At 45.3% G+C, this 23119-nt stretch overlaps 1 protein-coding gene across 1 annotated transcript in view; it reads left to right on the top strand.

The window, feature by feature from the left end:
- Window positions 1-23119, top strand: part of LOC115153038 (kynurenine 3-monooxygenase) — a 35252-nt gene that overhangs the window by 10811 nt on the left and 1322 nt on the right. Inside the window, exons 6-14 of the mRNA XM_029698059.1 lie at window positions 7538-7625; window positions 8120-8285; window positions 8929-9000; window positions 12572-12693; window positions 13282-13429; window positions 14580-14637; window positions 14896-14978; window positions 17268-17369; window positions 17524-17583. Coding sequence (XP_029553919.1) covers window positions 7538-7625; window positions 8120-8285; window positions 8929-9000; window positions 12572-12693; window positions 13282-13429; window positions 14580-14637; window positions 14896-14978; window positions 17268-17369; window positions 17524-17583 — 899 coding nt within the window. The remainder of the gene's footprint in view (window positions 1-7537; window positions 7626-8119; window positions 8286-8928; window positions 9001-12571; window positions 12694-13281; window positions 13430-14579; window positions 14638-14895; window positions 14979-17267; window positions 17370-17523; window positions 17584-23119) is intronic.

Genomic DNA, 23119 nt, shown 5'->3' with positions numbered 1-23119 from the left:
TTGAAGTGCGTATTTATTGTATTACTTATTGTTAACGCCGTCTTTGGTGTGCTTATGAATGCATAAACACTTTTTTCCCCACTCCTATCGATAAAATAATGATATTGTAATGAAACAGGCAGGGAGCAGGCTTCGAACCCTCGACCTTCTAGCCCGAGGTCCAGCGCGCTATCAACTGTGCCGCAAAAGCATGCTCGTGCGGCAGAGTCGACATCCGCGCTTATAAACCCAGGGTCATTACACTACTCCCTCCTTTCAAATTGTGCGCCCTCGCGCAAGCTTGCGACTCTACGTCTTACAGGAACTCGCTCACCGGCCAAGCACACGCATTGTCGTGGATGCAAGGTCCGATCCCACTTCTGACACCAATGTAATGAAACAGGAAGGGAGCTGTAGTGGAGCGGGTCGAGAGTTTCAAGTTCCTTGGTGTCCACATCACCAACGAACTATCATGGTCCAAACATACCAAGAAAGTCGTGAAGAGGGCATGACAAAACCTTTTCCCCCTCAGGAGACTGAAAAGATTTGGCTTGAGGCCCCAGATCCTCAAAAGGTTCTACAGCTGCACCATCGAGAGCATCCTGACCGGTTGCAACACCGCCTGGTATGGCATCTGAACGTAAAGCACTACAGAGGGTAGTGCGAACGGCCCAGTACATCACTGGGGTCAAGCTTCCTGCCATCCAGGACCTATATAATAGGCGGTGTCAGAGGAAAGCCCATCAAATTGTCAGAGACTCCAGTCACCCAATTTTTAGACTGTTTTCTCTGCTACCACACGGTAACCGGAGCGCCAAGTCTAGGATCAAAAGGCTCCTCAACAGCTTCTACCCCCAAGCCATTAGACTGCTGAACAATTCAGAAAAATCGCCACCGGACAATTTACATTGACCCCCCCACCCCCCCCCCCCCACCCCACCTACATGTACAGATTACCTCAACTAGGCTGCACCCCTGCACACTGACTCGGTACCGGTGCCCCCTGTATATAGCCTTGTTATTGTTATTCTTATTGTGTTACTTTTTATTATTACTTTTAATTTTAGCCTACTTGGTAAATATTTTCTTCTTCTTGAACTGCACTGTTGGTTAAGTAAGTAAGCATTTCACGGTAAAGTCTACACTTGTATTTGGCGCATGTGGCAAATAAAGTTTGATTTGATGTGCTTTTAAAAAGTCTTAAAACCATCTGTAAAGTTTAAGGTTAAATAGAGATGTGTCTCTTTCTTTCCACAACCACTGACATTTAAAAAATCATTTTAATACAATCTGTAATATATAGATTTTCCCTGGGTTTAATGTATTTTCATGGTTCTCATTAAAGTGCATGAAGACTTAGACGTTAAACACTGTACAATTTAAATACTTTCCCCCAATCCCTCCTTTCCCCAAAACAACGTGTAAATATTGGACTATAAATTGGGCCTTCCTGTGTTATACTTATGCTAAAATGTTTATTCTATTCTACTGAGCCGTTTACTTTGTATGTATTCTTATATTGTAATATTTCTTGTTGTTGTTGCATTGTCGAGAACGAACATGCAAGTAAGAATTTAGTTGGACGGTGTATACCATGTGTATCCTTGTCAGGCTTGGGTGTAGTGGGTGAGGAATCAAATGCAGGAAGCTGCGATACAGGGTAGTGGCTTTAATAAGCACAACGGCAAAAACACAAGCCTTCCCAAAACAGCGATCAAAGCGCACAACAAAACAAGGTGCCCCAAACACAGGGGACAAAACACTGTTGGTGCAAACACACGCACTACTGCAAAATACAAAATCAGAGTGTCACTAAGCAAAGCAAACAGAGAAACACAATCACGTACAAAAACCATACATCCTACGCTAACCTAAATAACCCCCCTTTCTAATGACTAACCCAAAACAGGTGCGTGCCTACCTAGACCTAACCAAACGAAAGTGAAACAAAACAGGGATCGATGGCAGCTAGTAGTTCGGCGACGACGACCGCCGAGCCCCGCCCGGCCGAGGAGGGGCGCCACCATCCGTCACAGTCGTGACAGTACTCCCCCCCCTGACGCGCGGCTCCCGCAGCGCGCCGTCGCCAACCTCGAGGACGCCCCGGAGGGCGAGGCGCAGGGCGATCCGGATGGAGGCTGTGGAACTCCCGGGTGAGCGCTGGGTCCAGTATGTCCTCCACCGGTACCCAGCACCTCTCCTCCGGGCCGTACCCCTCCCAGTCCACGAGGTACTGCAGGCCCCTCGCCCGGCGTCTGGAGTCCAAGATGGATCGGACTGTGTACGCCGGGGCCCCCCCGATGTCCAGGGGGGGTGGAGGGACCTCCCGTACCTCATTTTCCTGCAGCGGACCAGCTACCACCGGCCTGAGGAGAGACACATGAAACGAGGGGTTAATACGATAATAAGAAGGAAGTTGTAATCTGTAACACACCTCGTTTATTCTCCTCAGGACTTTAAATGGCCCCACAAACCGCGGACCCAGCTTCCGGCAGGGCAGGCGGAGGGGCAGGTTCCGGGTCGAGAGCCAGACTCTCTCCCCTGGGGTGAACACGGGGGCCTCGCTGCGGTGCCGGTCAGCGCTCGCTTTCTGTCGCTCCCTGGCTCGTTCCAGGGATTCCTGCACAGCGTTCCAGGTCTCCCTTGAGCGCTGCACCCATTCCTCCACCGCAGGGGCCTCCGTCTGGCTCTGATGCCATGGCCCCAGGACCGGCTGATAACCCAACACACATTGGAATGGTGACATGTTGGTGGAGGAGTGGCGCAAAGAGTTCTGAGCCATTTCGGCCCATGGCACGAACCTTGCCCACTCCCCTGGCCGGTCCTGGCAATAGGACCGCAGGAACCTGCCCACCTCCTGGTTTACCCTTTCCACCTGCCCATTACTTTCGGGGTGAAACCCCGAGGTCAGACTGACCGAAACCCCCAGCCGCTCCATAAACGCCCGCCACACTCGGGACGTGAACTGGGGGCCTCGATCTGAGACGATATCCTCGGGCACCCCGTAGTGCCGGAAGACGTGGGTGAATAAGGCTTCCGCGGTCTGCAGGGCCGTAGGAAGACCGGGTAACGGAATCAGACGGCAGGACTTAGAAAACCGGTCCACAACGACCAGGATCGTAGTGTTGCCCTGAGACTGCGGGAGATCGGTCGAGAAATCCACCGCCAGGTGGGACCATGGTCGTTGTGGAACCGGGAGGGGTTGTAATTTCCCTCTAGGCAGGTGCCTGGGAGCCTTACTCTGAGCGCACACCGAACAGGAGGAGACATAGTGCCTCACGTCCTTCACCAAGGTGGGCCACCAGTATCTCCCACTAAGACCACGCACTGTCCGCTCAACCCCTGGGTGACCCGAGGAGGGAAGCGTGTGAGCCCACCGAATCAGCCGATCGCGAACACCGAGCGGAACGTATTTACGACCCACTGGACACTGCGGAGGAGTAGGCTCCGTCCTTAACGCCCGCTCGATGTCCGCGTCCACCTCCCAGACCACCGGTGCCACCAGGCAGGAGGCTGGAAGGATGGGCGTGGGCTCGGTGGACCGTTCCTCGGCGTCATGGAGACGAGACAGTGCGTCGGCCTTAGTGTTCCGGGAACCTGGGATATACGAGATGTTAAACCGAAATCTCGTAAAGAACATCGCCCACCTGGCTTGACGCGGGTTCAGTCTCCTCGCCGCCCGGATGTACTCCAGATTGCGGTGGTCAGTCCAGATGAGAAAAGGGGCGCGCCCCCTCAAGCCAATGTCTCCACACCTTCAGGGCTCTGACCACATCCAACAGCTCCCTGTCCCCCACATCATAGTTACGCTCCGCCGGACTCAACTTCCTAGAGAAGAAGGCGCAGGGGCGGAGCTTGGGGGGGGGCGCCCGAGCGCTGGGACAGCACGGCTCCTACCCCAGCCTCGGACGCGTCCACCTCCACTATGAAGGGCAAAGAGGGGTCCGGGTGCGCCAGCACCGGGGCGTCGGTGAACAAAACCCTCAGACGACTAAAGGCCCTGTCCGCCTCCGCGGACCACTGCAACCGCACCGGGCCCCCCTTCAACAGTGAGGTAATGGGAGCCGCCACCTGCCCAAAGCCCCGGATAAACCTCCGGTAGTAATTGGCAAATCCCAAAAACCGCTGCACCTCCTTCACCGTGGTGGGAGTCGGCCAATTACGCACGGCTGAGACGCGGTCACATTCCATCACTACCCCTGATGAGGAAATGCGATACCCCAAGAAAGAGACGGCTGGTTTGGAAAACTCACATTTCTCAGCCTTGACGTATAGGTCATGCTCCACCAGTCGCCCAAGCACTTTACGCACCAGAGACACATGCTCGGCGCGTGTAGCGGAGTAGACCAGAATGTCATCGATGTACACCACTACACCCTGACCGAGCAGGTCCCGGAGAATCTCGTCCACAAAGGATTGAAAGACTGCGGGAGCATTCTTTAACCCATACGGCATGACGAGGTACTCATAATGGCCAGATGTGGTACTAAATGCAGTTTTCCACTCGTCCCCTCCTCGGATACGCACCAGATTATATGCGCTCCTGAGATCCAATTTCGTGAAGAAGCGCGCCCCGTGAAATGACTCCATCGCCGAGGCGATGAGAGGTAGTGGGTAACTGAAACCCACTGTGATGGCATTTAGACCTCTATAGTCAATGCACGGGCGCAGACCTCCCTCCCCTCCTTCTTCTTCACGAAAAAGAAGCTCGAGGAGACGGGTGAGTGAGATGGCCGAATGTATCCCTGCCTCAAGGATTCAGTGACGTATGTCTCCATAGCCGCTGTCTCCTCCTGAGACAGGGGATAAACGTGACTACGAGGAAGGGCAGCGCCCACCTGGAGGTTTATCGCACAGTCTCCTCGTCGATGAGGTGGTAATTGGGTCGCCTTCGTTTTACTGAAGGCGATAGCCAAATCGGCATATTCTGAGGGAATGTGCACGGTGGAGACTTGGTCTGGACTCTCCACCGTAGTCGCACCGATGGAAACTCCTATGCACCTGCCCGAGCACTCATTTGACCACCCCTTAAGAGCCCTCTGTCCCCACGAAATCTTAGGGTTGTGAGTGGCTAGCCAGGGAATCCCTAGAACCACTGGAAACGCTGGGGAATCGATGAGGAAAAGACTAATCCGCTCCTCATGACCCCCCCGCATTACCATGATCAGAGGTACAGTGACCTCCCTGACCAGCCCCGACCCTAGTGGTCGACTGTCTAGGTCGTGTATGGGGAAGGGTTGGTCCAACTGGACCAGGGGAATCCCTAACTTAGCCGCGACCCCACGGTCCATAAAACTCCCTGCTGCGCCTGAATCGACTAGCGCCTTAAACCGGGAGTGAGGGGAGAAACAAGGGAAAGACACTGACACATACATGTGACGTACAGGGGGCTCTGGGTGAGGCTGGTGCTGACTCACCTGAGGTGTCAAAGGAGCGCTCTGCCTGCCGTCTGGACTCCTAGGGGAGTCTCCCCAGCACCGGTCCACAGTGTGCCCTCTGCGACCACATGAGGTGCAGGAGCGACCCCCCCCTCCAGTCTTCCTGGCTGCTGCCCCCCCTATCTCCATAGGCGTGGGAGCAGGAGGGCTGGAGGGTGGAATGAGCAGGGCCCGGGTCGGACGTCCGCGGGCGGCCAGCAGATTGTCCAGTCGGATGGACAGATCCACCAGTTGGTCCAGTGTGTGAGTCGTGTCCCGACAGGCTAATTCCCGGCGGACGTCCTCCCTCAAACTACAACGGTAGTGGTCTATAAGGGCCCTCTCATTCCACCCTGCTCCCGCGGCCAGGGTCCGGAACTCGAGAGCGAAATCCTGCGCGCTCCTCGTCTCCTGCCTCAGGTGAAACAGCCGCTCACCCGCCGCTCTCCCCTCCGGGGGATGATCGAATACTGCCCGAAAGCGGCGGGTGAACTCTGGGTAGTTGTCCCTGGCTGAGTCCGGACTGTCCCACACGGCGTTTGCCCATTCCAGGGCCTTACCCGTGAGACAGGAGACGAGGACGCTGACGCTCTCCTCCCCCGAGGGAGGGGGACGAACGGTCGCCAGGTATAACTCCAACTGGAGTAAGAAGCCCTTACACCCAGCGGCCGTTCCATCGTACTCCCTGGGGGGGGCGAGCTTCACCCCACCGGTACTGGGAGCTGTGGGTGCTGGGGGGGGCGCAGGCTGTTGGACTGCCGCGTTCGGGGGGCCGAGAGCGCGTCGGTCCCAGCTCTCCAGGCGCGCCAACACCTGATCCATGGCGTTACCCAGCCGGTGGAGCAGGGTAGAGTGTTGGTCCACGGTTTCCTCCATGGACATGGCTGGCGCTGAAGCTCCTGCTGACTCCATTACGTTAGGGTACGTGATTTCTGTCAGGCTTGGGTGTAGTGGGTGAGGAATCAAATGCAGGAAGCTGCGATACAGGGTAGTGGCTTTAATAAGCACAACGGCAAAAACACAAGCCTTCCCAAAACAGCGATCAAAGCGCACAACAAAACAAGGTGCCCCAAACACAGGGGACAAAACACTGTTGGTGCAAACACACGCACTACTGCAAAATACAAAATCAGAGTGTCACTAAGCAAAGCAAACAGAGAAACACAATCACGTACAAAAACCATACATCCTACGCTAACCTAAATAACCCCCCCTTTCTAATGACTAACCCAAAACAGGTGCGTGCCTACCTAGACCTAACCAAACGAAAGTGAAACAAAACAGGGATCGATGGCAGCTAGTAGTTCGGCGACGACGACCGCCGAGCCCCGCCCGGCCGAGGAGGGGCGCCACCATCCGTCACAGTCGTGACAATCCTGTACATACAACTAATAAAACTTGAAATGTAAGGTATTTTTTGGGGCCTAAAAATATGTTAAATGAAGCTCCACAGCCTTGGGGTAGAGATAATAGGTTAGTGAGAGCATGATTCGTCTGACTAATGAGACACATAGGGGTTTCTCTTATGGGTTTTCTAATAGTCCATATCAGGGTTGGGCAACTGGCAGCGTCCCTCCTTTTGAAGGCCCTCTGATCAGTTGGGGTCTGAACTTACTGTTGCCAGTTAGAATAGTAGAATACACAAGATTTAGAAATTTGGTTGTGAATCAGCAGTTTTTCTCTTGTTATGTCAGTCACTGATAGTCAGTCAATCAGCCCATGTCGGCTTACATTTTTTAGATAGCTGGACGCTAAACTAATTTAGCAATCTAAACTTGTTATCGTAGTCGATGGCGGCCCCAGTAAATCTTTTTGGTCAGTCTCACACAAATATATTAAAAACTGCAAACATTTCTCTCCAAACTATTGCAAAAATGTGTAGAATTGCATGAAATCTGTTATAAAATTGCGAAATCTTCTCTCTGCCTCATTGCAAAATGTGTAGAATTGCATGGACTTAACAAAAAACCTCCCTAAGAACAGCCCTTAGCCATAGTATATTGGCCATATACCACATCCCCTCGTGCCTTATTGCTTAAAGGTAGTCGATCCTTGCCCCCCCCCTCTTTTTGTAAGGTTTTGCCCAATGTTTGCTGTGTCATGTAAGTGTATTTTTGTAATGCTTTGTTCTGTAACTGCAGCGGCAGAGACGTATTCAAACACAAAGCTGAACTTCGCCCACAAACTACTCAACTGGAGCACTGAAACAGGGGCGATGACCTTTCTCAGGTAAATAGTTAATCACACACTCACATTCTCACTCTCTATATCTCTCTCTCTCTTTCTAAAGTGCTCTCTAAAGTTGCCATGTTCTTGTTTTATTGTTTTTGGTTGGACTCTGTGTTCCTGCATTTAATTGCATGTGGCCTAGTGTGTGTGTCCAACACCATATGTGTCATAGGGTTATAATATACGTGTTGCTTTTAAGCCTCTATGCATTACTTTGTTATTGGTCTGTAATTGGGTGGCCTTGAGGTAATTGTGTCATACAATTTACAACCAAATTAGCAGTAAAACCTCCCTACCGCTGTGAGAATTAGCACTGTCACACAGTGAAATATTAATTCAGGGCTTATTCACTAACATTCTACCTATTTCAAATTAATTATAAACTGACAACTTTATTGACATTGAAGTTGTTCAATTATCACATTTCATTCATTACAAATGTAATAGCATCTATTTGTGGAATGATGTTGGTGGTACTGTATGGTGTGTCTTAGGGCTGATGGTGCAAAGGAGGAGATCCAGGCAGACTTGATTGTGGGGTGTGATGGAGCGTTCTCTGCCATCCGGAAACAGTTCCTCCGACAGAGCCGTTTCAACTTCAGTCAGACCTACATCCCCCATGGGTACCTGGAGCTCACCATGCCCCCCATCAATGGAGAGGTTGGTCCTCTGATGCTCAGAACATGGCACAGGATCAGATCAGGGGCCATATTCAAAAACAATCTCGGAGTAGCAGTGCTAGGATCAGTTTTGCCTTTTAGATAATAATGAATAAAATTATATGGACAGAGGGGACCTGATCCTAGATCAGCACTCCTACTCTAAGAATTTTTTTGAATACAACCCATGTTTCAAATAGTTTTAAATGTTCTTTCAAATACTTAAGCTACACTTCAATGAGCTTTCCTGGTGCAATGGAACCAATGCTATAGTCCCAAAAAGTGTATACCCCACCCATCCGCCACACCAGTCAGGCTCAGTCAAACACTAAAAGTATTTGAAATAAAATACTATGTCAACCTAAATCTGAACTGATATGTTTTATAGTTCATTGTATCAACAGGAACAAGTCTCTGCACACTACCAGTCAGATGCACATTTATTTTAATAACTTAGCTTCCTGTCAGTCAACCTTCATCAGAGAATGTTCATTGTATCAGCATAGTATTTCATAGGGTATCAGGTGTCATCTCGTTTGTTGATCAACCTTTGGTTAATGCAAAGCTACTGTGTCTGTTGTATATAATGTGTTTACCTTCTTTATACTGTTATAATGCCGTCATTTCTTTTACTTTGCTCCCAGTTTGCCATGAAGCCTAATTATCTGCACATATGGCCACGCAACACATTCATGATGATTGCTCTGCCAAACTTGGTGAGTATAAATAGAACACTGTGTTTTGTTGACCCTCGTCTACCTACTCTATCTATCCTCTCAGCTTCATTATCATGTGCTAAACTTGATAATAGAAGGTAGGTGAGTTTAAACACGTTGGAGAGGTTATTTTGTGAAGTGAATACAGTATGAGAAAATGGCTCTAAAGAGATATAGTGATTTTTATTAGTCTTGTCCCATCGCTGCAACTCCCGTACCAACTCGGGAGAGGCGAAGGTAGAGAGCAATGCGTCTTCTGAAACATGACCCTGCCAAGCCGCACTGCTTCTTGACACACTGCCCGCTTAACCCGGAATCCAGCTGCACCAATGTGTCGGAGGAAACACTGTACAACTGGCGACTGTCAGCGTGCATGCACCCGGCCCGGCACAGAAGTCGCTAGAGCGCGATGGGACAAGGACACCCCGGCCAAACTCTCCCCTAACCCAGACGACGCTGGGCTAATTGGGCGTCGCCTCATGGGTCTCCCGGTCGCGGACGGCTGCGATGCAGTGCCTTAGATCGATGCGCCACTCGGGAGGCCTCATAAGGCTTTTTATTTAACCCTTACAAACAGGCCCATTTTAACAACATTCTTGCCTGCATGTGCTTTTTATACCGTGCACATGCCAGCGTGCCGGAGACGAGTGGTAATACTGGTGTGCAGATGTGGGTGGGCGTATATTTTAATAAATCCATTGAGTATCAATCCATTATTTCATTTAAGCCAGGTGTATGTTACACGACTTTCAAAGTCATAACATCACTGAGCCTCTCACATTAAACAACCGTCTTTCCTGTATTAAAAAAAAATATATGTTTTACTTGCCATCGTAGTGGTGCGCGCACTTAACAATGTGGCAAAGACCGGGCGTCACACTACAAGATTCTTCACTTGGTCATGAGGATTCTCGATACCACGCTGTCTCGAGGAAACAATGATGTGATGATGTGATTAGATTTAACGTAGCTACAATGAGCTGTGGCTCAAAGCAGCCTCTTAAACATATTCAGTCAGACATTCACGCTTGCCATACAAGAGTTAAAATATAGACAACATTTTGAATTGAAGAACATTGCTTGTGAACTTCAGAGCTGTAATGATTTAACACTTTGTCTTTGGCTTTGGTTAAAGGCAAGTATGGCTCCTGCTCGAGATTCTACACATTCTGGGTGATGTGAAATAACATCATCTCACTGGCTTCTTCCTGGCGAGCTCTTATTGGCTATTGCTGATCACCATTCTCAAAACTTGTTGTTGCACATCTCACACTACAAGAGCATTGCAGATTTTGTGGCGATGAAATCAAACATGTTTGAAAATATAGGGACGTCTGCGACTGCTCAAAGATGAGCTCGCCAGCCCTCAGATTGCATCTCTGACCCGCTCACATTAAATGGTGACGGCCGGGTACCCCGAGTAGGCAACGATGTGTTTTTTTTTTCTATGATCTCAAAAACTTGTCTGGGACAGCAAAATCGGGGCCAAAATCATTGTGTACACCCGGCTTTTGGCAGGTCCTAATAAACATTATAAGACTAATACAAGTTATTTTCAAAACAATAGAATTGTATATTGTTAGTTTAATTATGTTACTTCCAAATTAATGGAGGTAACACTATTTTGTTCATTAAACAGACAAGACACACCTACCCGATCGTAGTCAACACACATATATTTTGTTGTAAGAATATAATGAAATATAACAGAATAAAATACAAATAATATTTTTCCCCACACAACTTGTGTCATGGAAATGTGTGGAACCGCTGCCCAAAAAAAGTGACATTTTTAAACAGAGTCGAAGCCTCATCTCTTTCTAACCCACTCCGCTTTGTTAGGGAGTAGGCGTAGGGCCTTACATTGAGAGTGTCTTCATCATGATTCCAAAGGAAAATAATAGCAATCCTATTTTCAAAAGCATGTGAGTCTTGTGTTCATTTTTCATGTTTCTGATCAGTGATAGATGAACAAACAAATAGATGAGCTATACCACCTCCACGTATTTGCCCAGCCTGAGAATTAACCAAATATACAGCTGGAGATTCAGTGAAACAAAATCACATTGATTGAGACAAGTCAGTGAAGTCACAGGCTTTTGTTTTTGTGGTCAGGAGTAGGCCTAGGCTACGAAGCGTTGTGAAGAGCAAAACTTGACAAGATGATCATGAGCAGCACTCGCCTCAAACTTAACATTTCCACAGCCTAATTCAAATCAAACCAGCATAGCCTAACCAATGTCCAAATGGGGATTCAGTGAAATCTGACATTCATTGATTTATTAAGACAAGTCCCCACGCTTGTTTCAAAGCAGCATGATGGCGCTGTCCCAATCAAAACGGTGCTGAAATGTTCATCAATGTTGACCACATACGGGTAGGCTATTGCTTCAAATTTATTCCAATAATTGGATGACTTTGGGAGTTTCAGTAAGCTACAATTTGATTTGTGCCTTCAATTGCATTAGCCTACTCTATTCCAATATTTGAATCATTCAGTGATATTTATTCCCACAGTAATTCTTTATGGATCCTTCTAGTTGTGGTTAAGAAAACAGCGCATACTTAGTGGTGAGCTATGCAAAGAGATGGGAGAAGTGGAGGAGGAGGATGGTTAACTGGCGCTGCCTAGCAACCATCAAGAGTTTAAGAGTGTAGTGGTGCCAATGACGCCTCAGCATTGTGGCTCCATTGACCAAAATTATTACAAGGTCATTAGGCGGAGATACGGCTTTGATACCGGCAATACCTTTCAGATATAAGGAAAAGGACGAAAAAGTTAGCGGTATGGTAAAGTTTAATGGAAAATGCCTTAGTACGAAAGGGATAATGTAGATCTAATGTATAGGACAATATGGACTCATTCGAAAATGTCAAAATAGTGTAATTTAAACATTGCAGTTAAATGTCACCTGAGCTGCCATATTCGTTATTCAGTATGTCACTTTAATTACATATTTATATGTCACATTGCAAAACTGGCTAATCACCTGCAGGAGGTCACAGTGTAAACAGGGATATTTGACCCTTGACCTCAGAACACAGTTCTCCTGGTCCAGATCTAGACATTCACTTTATCTAAAATGAACTTTTTAGCCACCAAACTTTTTCACCAACATCTTCACTTCTCAAATACCCTGGGTCCCACAGGTCGAGCCCTACTTTTCAACAGAGGCGAACGCTCCCACAAAATGTCAGCAAAGCATTTATGGCAGATAGGCAGTAATCCCACCTCTTAGCCTCCACCACTGCTACTATTAATACCATTATTAAAGTTCTGGCCTATTCAGCGAAAGAGGAACAGCTGTTCTGTTTGAGTGTGGCCAGGTTAATGCACCTCATTCAAGGGTATATTAGCACTGTCACTCAGTACAGCTCAAGGGTGCATTGGGAGGATGGTGAAAAATGCACTGCATTGCCGCCAAGGTAGCGACACTCCTAGGACTCCTAGGATAGACTGGCCTGCTAACACACCCACCATCACCATCTCGCTGCGCCACATCCATCAGTTCATGTGAAGCATCCATTTGTTAGGCTTACTGTGTTAATCTTCCATACTGTTTGTTCTCAGGACAAGACTTTCACCTGCACACTCTTCATGCCTTTTGACGAGTTTGAAAATGTCACCACGGGCGACCAGGTCATTGAGTTCTTCCAGAAATACTTCCCCGACGCCATCCCACTAATAGGAGCGTAAGTGACTTTCCCTCCCCTCCCCGTATCCCTCCATCTATCCTTCCTTTCATCCCTCCGGCCCACTTCCATTTTTTATTGCATCAGGGCAGGTCAAACCACATCCATCATCTCGAGGGTGAAGTTACTGACCCACCATTACATAGCCTGGAGAGCTGAGTTTTTTTATTTGAGCTGAACAGCATGTTGCAGCTGAGGTGTGTAACTCGTATAGGTCTTTTCAGGGTTGACTTGAAAGGCAGCAGGAGAAACAGCTTAATTGCTGTTTTCTTTTAGACCCCCCCACCCCCCACCCACTGTCTAAATCCACAGTTAAATGATGTCATTTCTTTTAAAATAAAGAATGTAACACCTACAATATAACACAACTAGCTGATGTGTTTGTTTTTTCATTCTAGCCGCCCTCCTCTGCCAATGCAATGCCGGAGAAAATGACCATATTCTTCTCTCATTAGATAAAATGGTTGAAAAAACGCGCATGGATAAGGTCCTGCAGTGTAGCTGCACAAGAAATCAGCATGTACCATACACTATGCATATCAATGTCATAGCAGTCATTGTGTGTCTCTCTGCTACCCTCTTTCACAGGGATGCTCTTAAGAGGGATTATTTCCGTCTACCAGCCCAGGCCATGGTGTCCGTGAAGTGCTCTCCATATCACCTTAGTGATAAGTGTGTCCTTATGGGGGATGCAGCTCACGCTGTGGTGCCATTCTATGGTCAGGGGATGAACGCAGTAAGTAGAAGTATATGTAGTATATACAGAGGGGAACAGCAAGAGGGGGAGGAGGATGGAAGATATGAGCCCTGTGCGGTCCTGTGTGGCTCAGTTACGAGCATGGCGCTAGCAAGGTCATAGGGCCAAGGTCATAGTTTCACTGTGTCTCTTAGCACATACAGTGCCTTCCCAAAGTAAAAGCAGAAAGTATTCACACCCCCTTTGCTTTTTCCAAAATGTTTGTGTTACAGCCTAAATTTTGTATTAATTCATTTCTTGCTTTTTTGTCACTGGCTTACACACAATACCCCATAATGTGAAAGTGGGAGTATGTTTTTATTTATTAAAAATGAAAAGCTGAAATGTCTTGAGTCAATAAGTATTCAACTCCTTTGTTATGGCAACCCTAAATAAGTTCAGGAGTAAAAATCTGCTTAACAAGTCACATAGTAAGTTGCACTTTGTGTGCAATATATTGTTTAATATGATTTTTTAATGACTACCTCATCTCTGTACCCCACACATGCAATTATCTGTAAGGTTCCTCAGCTGAGCAGTGAATTTCAAACCAATATTCAACCACAAAGACCAGGGAGGTTTTCCAATAAATTGCAAAGAAGGGAACCTATTGGTAGATGGGTAAAAAAGCAGCCATTCAATATCCCTTTGGGCATGATGAAGTTATTAATTACACTTTGGATGGTGTATCAATACACCCAGTCACTATAAAAATACAGGCGTCCTTCCTAACTCACTTGCCGGAGACAAAGGAAACCACTCAGGGATATATATGTAAAGGAGATATGTTTGTATTTAATTTTCAATACTTTTGCAAAAATTTCTAAAAACACGTTTTCTATTTCTAAAATAATTGATTTTGAATTCAGGCTGTAACAGAAGGAAATGTGGAAACTGTTCTGTAAGTTCTTCCGGATAAAAGTCTCTGCTAAGTGGTATAAGTAAGTAGCCTTGCTTGAGCCTTGGCTTGTGCGAGCCGGAAGGGCTGATAGGAGCAGGGGTGCCTGTTTCTGTAGCGAGTACACCCCCTGGACAGGACACATTATTATTCTTATTATTATAAAATATGACACTTTCATTTAATTTCATTTCCAAAATATTGTTGATTCAATATCATTTGAAACAAATAGTTAACTAAGCTTATTTCCAGGGCTTTGAAGACTGCCTTGTTTTCAATGAAATCATGGACCAGCTCAACGAAGACTTCAGTGAGTGAACTGCACATTACAGTGAGGACACTGCACATTACAGACTGCACAGCAAATGTACTTTGACAGCCAGAGGATCAAAGCATTCAAATCCATTTCCCCTGACGTCAAAGTACTTCTACAGCAACCAGCTAAATGAGTTTGTTTTGTTGGTGGAGCTGAAAATGCATCTTTCATTTCATGTACCTGTGTGTGTCTGTGGATGTTGGGAAAATATATCTTCTACTTTATATATTCTATTCATTCTGGTTCTTTCAGGTGCTGTTCTGCCTGAGTACACTAGAGTCCGTGTCCCAGACGACCATGCCATCGCAGACCTGGCCATGTACAACTACGTCGAAGTAATTGAGTACCCATTTAGCTTAGTACAAGATCCATTACCAGGGTCTTATTCATCAGGGCATGCAATGGAAAACATTTTCAAACATTTTGCAACAGAAACGGAAATGACCATTTCTTATTGGACAAGTCCAAGTAGTTACTCCCTGTTTCAGTATGTTTTCTACGGTTTGGTGCTTAATGAATACAACCCAGTTTTGCCATGCACAGTACAACTACAGTGATCAAACTATACAAATCAAATGTTATTTGCCACATGCGCCGAATACAACAGGTGTAGTAGACCTTACCGTGAAATGCTTACTTACAAGCCCTTAACCAACAATGTCGTTTTAATGAGGCTATATACAGGGGGTACCAGTACTGAGCCAATGTGTTGGGGTGCAGGTTAGTCGAGGTAATTTGTACATGTAGGTGGGGGTAAAGTGACTATGCATAGATAATTAACAGCGAGTAGCTGTAAACAAAGGGGGGTTGTCAATGCAAATAGTCCGGGTGGCCATTTGATTAACTGTTCAGCAGTCTTATGGCTTGGGGGTAGAAGCTGTTAAGGAGCCTTTTGGACCTAGACTTGGTGCTCCGGTACCGCTTGCCGTGCGGTAGCAGAGATAACAGTCTATGACTTGGGTGACTGGAGTCTTTGACCATTTTGTGGGGTCTTCCTATGACACCGCCTAGTATATTGGTCCTGGATGGCAGGAAACTTGGCCCCTGTGATGTACTGGACCGTACGCACTACCCTCTGTAGCATACAAGGTGGTGATGCAACCTGTCAGGATGCTCTCGATGGTGCAGCTGTAGAACTTATTGAGGATCTGTGGACCCATGTCAAATATTTTCAGTCTCCTGAGGGGGAAAAGGCGTTGTCGTGACCTGTTCACGACTTTCTTGGTGTGTTTGGACCATGATAGTTTGTTGGTGATGTGGACACCAAAACTCTCAACCCGCACCACTACAGCCCCGTCAATGTGAATGGGGGCGTGTTCCGCCCTCCTTTTCCCGTAGTCCACGATCATCTCCTTTGTCTTGATCACGTTGAGGGAGAGGTTGTTTTCCTGGCACCACACTGCCAGGTCTCTGACTTCCTCCCTATAGGCTGTCTCATCGCTGTCAGTGATCAGGCCTACCACCGTTGTGTCATCAGCAAACTTAATGATGGTGTTGGAGTCGTGCTTGGCCACGCAGTCGTGGGTGAACAGGGAGTACAGGAGGGGACTGAGCACGCACGCCTGATTTCAGCGACACTGGATCTGGAGGACTATATGATGAAAAAGCTCCATTTAGATAATGTAGCCATGGTGTCAACCATTTTAATCAACGAAAGAGCAAACGTGAGCTGAACATCATATCTGTGTAACGTAATAGGTTATCCACTTAGCTTGGCCTCTGTCTGCATCAATCAGTAGCTTAACGGCCATTCTCATCGATTCAACATCACTTCTCAATGATGGCTTTTACAGTGTGTGATTTAGTAGATGGATTCATCTGTATAATCATACAACGTTTAGTGATGCCACACTGAATGAATTAGTGTCACCAAGAAGACAAGATAACACTAAGAGCGAAACCAAAGGTCCTCTGAATCCCATGTTTTGCAGCCTCAATTGATGCCAATTATCGCCGTCTAATTAGCATCAAGGATTACCGTCATTTCATTTTTCGTAGCTCCTGTCTTCCAAGATGCTCAGAGAGACTATCCACAGGCACAGCAGAGGGGTGTACAAACATTTCCCTCTGCTTGGGCAGAGGTTGGGGAGATTGGGTTGATTGAGTCCGGAGTAATTGACAGCAGGCAAGCTGCCAATGCGACATCACATGCTGACAGGAAGCAGGCTCTCACTAAATGTCCTTCCTTTAATTCATCCCTCTGTGCACAAAGACGGTAATTGGTCTTAAGTGTTACCCTCCCCTTGTATACTGCCGTGTAGCCATTCTTCCCCAAGATCACACGTGACACACACAGCCGCAGCACCTTGGCAAGACTCCATTAGAATCATAAGAACACCTGATTACAGAGCTAAATTTAGCCTTCGCTCTATAGATATACTTGAGAAAATTGGCGCCCAATGCCCTTTTAATGAGCTTGTTTGTTCATTGCGTTTGTGGAGGTGAAGTGTTAAAAAGGGCAGGTAATGCATGTCAAAGTGGTGGGTATATGGTCATTTTGAAAATGACATGTATTACAGGAGAAATAATGGGTTTTTCAGTCTAATGAGTACATGTAATGAATCGGATTCATCCAGAGCACAAATGGCTCGATTTGCTGACAGATGTATTTTGTATCTTTTTAGATGCGGTCACATGTCAATTCCAAATGGTTCCTGTTCCGAAAATACATAGACAATTTCCTCCACATTATTATGCCAAGGACAATAATCCCCTTATATACCATGGCAAGTTTTTTTCCTAATACATCACTCCAATTGATAGTACATTTATAACGATTTGAAGTTTGCATTACTGTGAAGGATTCTAAAAGTCTATTGCTGCGTGCTTCTGTATTTGTTTCTATTAATGTCTCGGTGTTTCACCATTCCCTGTTCCCAGGTTACATTTACTAGGACAAGGTACCACGAGGCAGTAAAACGCTGGCACTGGCAAGACAAAGTAAGAAATGACATTGTACATTCTTCATTGTATAAGGGTATTTGAGTGCATGCATTTAGAATTTTCTTTCATACAGATGTCTTTGTGTGCCCTTTCTGACATTTTGAAACTGTGCAATTCAATAACCTATAGTACTACTGCGTACTACTGCTTTTGCAGAAATCTTTTCAAAAGCAAGGTCAGAAAAGGGAAATTGATTCTAACCAGAGTGACACAGTGCTTTTCTTGTTGCAACCAAAAAGAAGATGTAGTTCCCTGTCTGACAAAGAGATGTTGTTATGGTGGGTGGCCGTGATGATTTGTAGGGGTTGAGGTTACTCGTCGAGCGTGTTGGCCCTGGCACTGCCTCAAATTCTCTGACCTGGCGTCTTTGATGACGTGTCATTTCTTTAATAAAGAGAATTAACAAATGGATGTGGGGGGGCGGGGTCAAGGTTTCGTCAAAACATTACTCAAGTACAGACTGAAAGGCATGTGTCAGTGAAGGGAGAGAGGCAAATAAAGAAAATTGTGGCTATAGCCAACAGTCTTTGAGAATATCATGCACAGCACAGAAATGTAACTTGGAAAAGGATGGAGGGATTTTTCAATGAATAGTGAAATCTATTTGAAAATCGAAATTCAATTTTTTGTTTGATTTTATTTAATTTATTGCTGACACTCCAATGTTCAGATGAAGGGAATTAAGTAGTCTATAATGTGCGCCACCACAGTGCTCAACTCAAACAGCGTTGTGTAGCCTACTGTAGCTGCTAGCAAAGTAATTTAAAGCCTATACTTTATCACTCAGGATGTAACTTTCCAGTGCTACTTTTTTTGCCATGTAATGTTATTATTATAACTAAATCATACAACCCCATAATAGAATAGTTGACCTATTTACCTAGATGGCTTGCTGTTGTGAGTTCTGTGTGAGAGTAATAATCCTCTCAAGGAAGTTGGGAGGGCCATTTGAGGAAAGCATGTTTTCTGACCAATGACATACACTGAGCATACAAAACATTAAGAACACCTTCTCTTTCCATGACATAGACTGACCAAGTGAATCCAGGTAAAAGCTATGATCCTTTATTGATGTCACTTGTTAAATCCACGTCAAATCAGTGTAGATAAAGCTGAGGACACAGGTTAAAGAATCATTTTTAAGCCTCGAGTCAATTGAGCAATTGAGACATGGATTGTGTATTTGTGCCACTCAGAGGGTGAATAGGCAAGACAAAAGATTTAAGTGCCTTTGAACATCGCACCGGGTTGTGTCAAGAACTGCAACGTTGCTGGGTTTTTCACGCTCAAAAGTTTCCTGTGTCTCTTAAGAATGGTCCACCACCCAAAGGACATCCAGCCAACTTGACACAACCGTGAGAAGCATTGGACTCAACATGGGCCAGCATCCCTGTGGAACACTTTTGACACGTTTAGAGTCCATAACCCGACTAATTGAGGCTGTTCTGAGGGCAAAAGTGCGGGGGTGCAACTCAATATTAGGAAGTTGTTCCTAATGTTTGGTTTACTCAATGTCTATAAACCATGGATTGTTGATGCTATGTATTGGCCATTGAGAGGCTTTCTACAGTATTTCAATTAAAAGGACAAAATTACGTGTTTAAGTATTATATTTTTTTTTGTAGTGGGGACAGTAACATTAGTAATCTCATTATACTTTAAGGAAAATGTTTTTTATATTTTGAATTTTATTTTTTTAATGTTTAGCTCACATAATATAATTGAAACATATGCATTAAGGTGTGTCTAATATAAGACGTGTTGTAAAAACGAATGTAGACATTAATAAATGCATTTCTATAGCTTCCAAAATATATTTACAACGGTGGGGGAGTGCCAAGATGGAGGCAAGGTTGCTTCAACACAGCGCCCCTTACTAGTCATCTAGTGTATATATAAATCATTGATTCTGACAAGCAGTCAATGCACAACAATTCTTAATGCAATACCAGGAAAACACTCTTAATGCAAAAGCAGTTTTGGCAAATGTATTTTGAAAGCAGTTTTGACCTTAGTTAAAAAGAGAGTGGGATCCCAGTTTTCCATTGCTACCGCATTTATTTCTCTGCTGCTTTTAATTGCGTGCCTGGCATTGTTTTTCAACTGCAGTTTTACAACCAGTTTCAAACATGGTTTACCTGCAGCTGTGCAACAGAGATCTTAAAAGGGCAATGACAGCCTACTTTGTAATAGACCAGTGAATAATAATTCATAATAATTTATATATTCACATTTAAAATAATAATGATTAATAATAACAATCAGGATGTTGTGTCCAAAAGGGTAAATGCAGATAGACAAACCCCATGATTCAGCCTGTACATTTTATAGCCACTATGCTGCCTCAGTTGGGTTACAGGTGATAATGCTTATTGCTAATAGCACATCTGATAATATAGGCCATGCATAGGCTATATACAGTTGAATTCGGAAGTTTACATACACTTAGGTTGGAGTCATTAAAACTTGTTTTTCAACCACTCCACAAATTTCTTGTTAACAAACTATAGTTTTGGCAAGTCGGTTAGGACATCTACTTTGTGCATGACACAAGTCATTTTTCCAACAATTGTTTACAGACAGATTATTTCACTTATAATTCACTGTATCACAATTCCAGTGGGTCAGAAGTTTACATACACTAAGTTGACTGTGCCTTAAACAGCTTGGAAAATTCCAGAAAATGATGTCATGGCTTTAGAAGCTTCTGATAGGCGAATTGACATCATTTGAGTAAATTTGAGGTGTACCTGTGAATGTATTTTAAGGCCTACCTTCAAACTCAGTGCCTCTTTGCTTGACATCATGGGAAAATCAAAAGAAGTCAGCCAAGACATCAGAAAAAAATTGTAGACCTCCACAAGTCTGGTTCATCCTTGGGAGCAATTTCCAAACCCCTGAAGGTACCACGTTTATCTGTACAAACAATAGTACGCAAGTAATAACACCATGGGACCACGCCACCGTCATACCGCTCAGGAAGGAGACACGTTCTGTCTCCTAGAGATGAATGTACTTTGGTGCGAAAAGTGCAAATCAATCCCAGAACAACAGCAAAGGACCTTGTGAAGATGCTGGAGAAAACAGGTACAAAAGGATCTATATCCACAGTTAAACGAGTCCTATATTCACATAACCTGAAAGTCTGCTCAGCAAGAAAGAAGCCACTGGTCCAAAACCGCCCAAAAAAAAGTCAGACTACGGTTTGCAACTGCACATGGGGAGAAAGATTGTACTTTTTGGAGAAATGTCCTCTGGCTTGATGAAACGAAAATAGAACTGTTTGGCCATAATGACCATCGTTATGTTTGGAGGAAAAAGGGGGAAGCTTGCAAGCCGAAGAATACCATCCCAACCATGAAGCACGGGGGTGGCAGCATCATGTTGTGGGGTGCTTTGCTGCAGTAGGGGCTGGTGCACTTCATAAAATAGATGGCATCATGAGGGAGGAAAATTATGTGGATATATTGAAGCAACATCTCAAGATATCAGTCAGGAAGTTAAAGCTTGGTCGCAAATGTGTCTTCCAAATGGACAATGACCCCAAGCATGCTTCCAAAGTTGTGGCAAAATGGCTTAAACACAACAAAGTCAAGGTATTGGAGTGGCCATCACAGAGCCCTGACCTCAATCCTATAGAAAATTTGTGGGCAGAACTGAAAAAGTGTGTGCGAGCAAGGAGGCCTACAAACCTGACTCAGTTACACCTGCTCTGTCAGGAGGAATGGGCCAAAATTCACCCAACTTATTGTGGGAAGCTTGTGGAAGGCTACCCGAAACATTTGTCCCAAGTTAAACAATTTAATGGTAATGCTACCAAATACTAATTGAGTGTATGTAAACGTCTGACCCACTGGAAATGTGATGAAAGAAATAAAATCTGAAATAAATCATTCTCTCTACTATTATTCTGACATTTCACATTTTTAAAATAAAGTGGTGATCCTAACTGACCTAAGACAGGGAATTTTTACTACGATTAAATGTCAGGAATTGTGAAAAACTGAGTTAAAATGTAGTTGGCTAAGGTGGATGTAAACTTCCGACTTCAACTGTACATGGTCCAATATGTTATTTGGCCCATTTCTGGAGGTGGACATTTTATTTTAGATGGTGTCAGCATAATTAGATTTTCATACATTTTGGAATAGAATGTGCTCTTCGGAAGTCACCGAAACAACTGAGTTTCTCAGTCCTTCTACAGTCGTGGCCAAACGTTTTGAGAATGACACAAATATACATTTTCACAAAGTCTGCTGCCTCAGTTTGTATGATGGCAATTTGCATATACTCCAGAATGTTATGAAGAGTGATCAGATGAATTGCAATTAATTGCAAAGTCCCTCTTTGCCATGCAAATGAACTGAATCCCCAAAAAACATTTCCACTGCATTTCAGCCCTGCCACAAAAGGACCAGCTGACATGTCAGTGATTCTCTCGTTAACACAGGTGTGAGTGTTGACGAGGACAAGGCTGGAGATCACTCTGTCATGCTGATTGAGTTCGAATAACAGACTGGAAGCTTCAAAAGGAGGGTGGTGCTTGGAATCATTGTTCTTCCTCAGTCAACAATGGCTACCTGCAAGGAAACATGTGCTGTCATCATTGCTTTGCACAAAAAGGGCTTCACAGGCAAGGATATTGCTGCCAGTAAGATTGCACCTAAATTTATCGGATCATCAAGAACTTCAAGGAGAGCGGAAGGCTTGTTGTGAAGAAGGCTTCAGGGCGCCCAAGAAAGTACAGCAAGCGCCAGGACCGTCTCCTAAAGTTGATTCAGCTGCATGATCGGGGCACCACCAGTACAGAGCTTGCTGAGGAATCGCAGCAGGCAGGTGTGAGTGCATCTCCACGCACAGTGAGGTGAAGAATTCTTCTCCCAACCATCCAGGAACAGTTTGGTGACGAACAATGCCTTTTACAGCATGATGGAGCACCTTGCCATAAGGCAAAAGTGATAACTAAGCGGCTCGGGGAACAAAATATCGATATTTTGGGTCCATGGCCAGGAAACTCCCCAGACCTTAATCCTTGTGGTCTTGTGGTCAATCCTCAAGAGGCGGGTGGACAAACAAAAAAACACAAATTCTGACAAACTCCAAGCATTAATTATGCAAGAATGGGCTGCTATCAGTCAGGATATGGCCCAGAAGTTAATTGACAGCATGCTAGGGCGGATTGCAGAGGTCTTGAAAAAGAAGGGTCAACACTGCAAAGATGGACTCTTTGCATCAACTTCATGTAATTGTCAATAAAAGCCTTTGACACTTATGAAATGCTTGTAATTATTCTTCAGTATTCCATAATAACATCTGACAAAAATATCTAAAGACACTGAAGCAGCAAACTTTGACACAAATATTAATTTCCACATTCTCAAAACTTTTGGCCACGACTGTTCTCAAGGGGACTGGAATTGGTCAATCTCGCAGTTTAATATATGTACAAAATGATCCTCTTTCCAAAAAGCATGATTGTCATTATTACTTTCTTACATGAAAGGGGAGGTTAACTTGGCTATAGACAAGCGAT

Source organism: Salmo trutta, chromosome 18, assembly GCF_901001165.1.
Source record: "Salmo trutta chromosome 18, fSalTru1.1, whole genome shotgun sequence".
NCBI lineage: Eukaryota > Metazoa > Chordata > Actinopteri > Salmoniformes > Salmonidae > Salmo > Salmo trutta.
This window is presented reverse-complemented; position numbering and strand designations above follow the sequence as displayed.